Source organism: Vollenhovia emeryi, unplaced genomic scaffold (genome assembly GCF_000949405.1).
Source record: "Vollenhovia emeryi isolate VEMERY1.0 unplaced genomic scaffold, V.emery_V1.0 DF946714.1, whole genome shotgun sequence".
Taxonomy (NCBI): Eukaryota; Metazoa; Arthropoda; class Insecta; order Hymenoptera; family Formicidae; genus Vollenhovia; species Vollenhovia emeryi.
In genome coordinates this window covers 1-1,836 of record NW_011959652.1, presented here as the reverse complement: position 1 = coordinate 1,836, position 1,836 = coordinate 1, and the positions used below count along the sequence as shown (strand labels likewise).

Below are 1,836 nucleotides of genomic sequence, written 5' to 3'. Positions count from 1 at the left end.
CCGCGAATTGAGGCATGCCTCGATCTGGCATAGGAGGGTGCTCATCTCCTCAAACGACAACGTGTGTGTACCGAGAACTCGATGTAGGTGATGTTTGACGCTTTTAACTCCCGCCTCCCAGAGCCCACCGAAATGCGGAGCGGAGGGGGGAATGAAATTCCAGTCTACGTTGTCGCTGGCGAGGTGGTTTAAGAAGGCTGGATCTCGCAGGACGGATCGATAGGCGGAGGTCAGTTCGCGGTCGGCGCCTACAAAGGTCGTCCCGTTGTCCGAGAACATGGACTGGGGGAGGCCTCGGCGAGAACAAAAACGCCGGAACGCGCTGAGAAACGCGGCGGTGGAATAATCCCCGACTAGCTCGAGGTGAACGGCTCGAGTGGCCAGACAGACGAACAGAGCCACGTACGCCTTCTGTGATCTGATCCCTCGTCCCGCGGAGGTTCGAACCTTGATTGGTCCGGCGTAGTCGACGCCACAGTGGGCGAAGCATCGAGGAGGAGGAGACACTCTTAATGGGGAGATCGCCCATTAATTGGCAAGGAGTCGCGGCCCGCTCGCGAACACAAGGGAGGCACGCGTGAATGACGGATTTGACTAGACTGCGCGCGCGGAGTACCCAGTACTCCTTGCGCAGCGCACTGAGAGACAACTGAGTCCCTCCATGGAGAGTTCTCTCGTGGACGTGGGAAACGATGAGCCTCACCACCGAATGTGGGGCGAGCAGCACTGGGTGGCGCGTATCGTACGGAAGAGGAGCGTGGCGAAGACGTCCGCCAACCCTCAACACGCCGTCATCATCCAAGAATGGGTTTAACGACGCGATAGAACTCTTGGAAGCAATGCTGCGCCCGGCACGCAGGGCCTGCATCTCGACTCGAAATACCTCGTCCTGAACATATCGGATCCAGAAGCGTTTGGCTAGAGCGTATTCCGTGGAAGTGAGCGCACGGCTCGGAGGCGGAAGCGGAGCAGAGCGTCGAGTCGGACTACGACATGAGCGCAGAAAACGGTACAGGTAGGCCGTGACGCGGACCAACTTGGGCCACGATGAGAATCGTGTGGCCAAATCCCAGCTCGCCGGAAGGGGCTGGGCGGTAAGGGTGTGCACCTTCTTTTGTTCCGGAATATCGCTCCGGTGCAGGTCGGGTTCCATGGGCCATTCTGTAGACGGCGAAATGAGCCATGGAGGACCGCTCCACCACAGTTTATGCGCGACGAGCTCGTCGCCGTGAAGGCCCCTCGACGCACAGTCGGCGGGGTTGCAGGCGGTCGGCACATGGCGCCAGACGACCTGGGGCAAATTCTTTTGGATCTTGGCGACGCGATTCGCCACGAAAACAGTCCATCTCGAAGGATGAGATCGAAGCCACGTCAGGACGATGGTGGAATCAGTCCAGCACGTACACGGTACGGACTCCAGATCAAGTGAATGTCGTACAAATAGAATTAAACGAGAGAGGAGGAGAGCGGCCGACAACTCGAGCCGAGGGACGGTCAGCGGAGAAATCGGAGCGACTCTGGATTTGCCCGCGAGCAGCGAAACCGTAACGTCGCCATCCGACGTGATCGCTTTCAAATAAACGACCGCGGCGTAGGCGTGAGTAGACGCGTCGGCGAAGCCGTGCAGCTCGAGATGGGACGCCGGTTGCGCGCCCGTCCACCGAGGAAGCGAGAGACGGTTTAGAGACGGCAGCTTCGAATAAAGGAGCTGCCAATGCGCGAAAACGGAATCCGGAACTCGATCGTCCCATCCAAGCTGACAGCGCCACAACCGTTGAAGAATGATTTTCGCAGAGACGGTGACCGGCGTGACCCAACCAAGGGGGTCGTACAGCC

At 59.0% G+C, this 1,836-nt stretch overlaps 1 protein-coding gene across 1 annotated transcript; it reads right to left on the bottom strand.

Moving 5' to 3' along the window:
• Positions 1-778: 778 nt before the first annotated feature.
• On the bottom strand, positions 779-1,756 carry LOC105559349 (the record flags this gene model as incomplete). Its single annotated transcript, XM_012007568.1, has 1 exon — positions 779-1,756. A coding segment is annotated over one exon (978 nt), but the record flags the coding sequence as incomplete, so codon positions are not given.
• Positions 1,757-1,836: the final 80 nt, after the last annotated feature.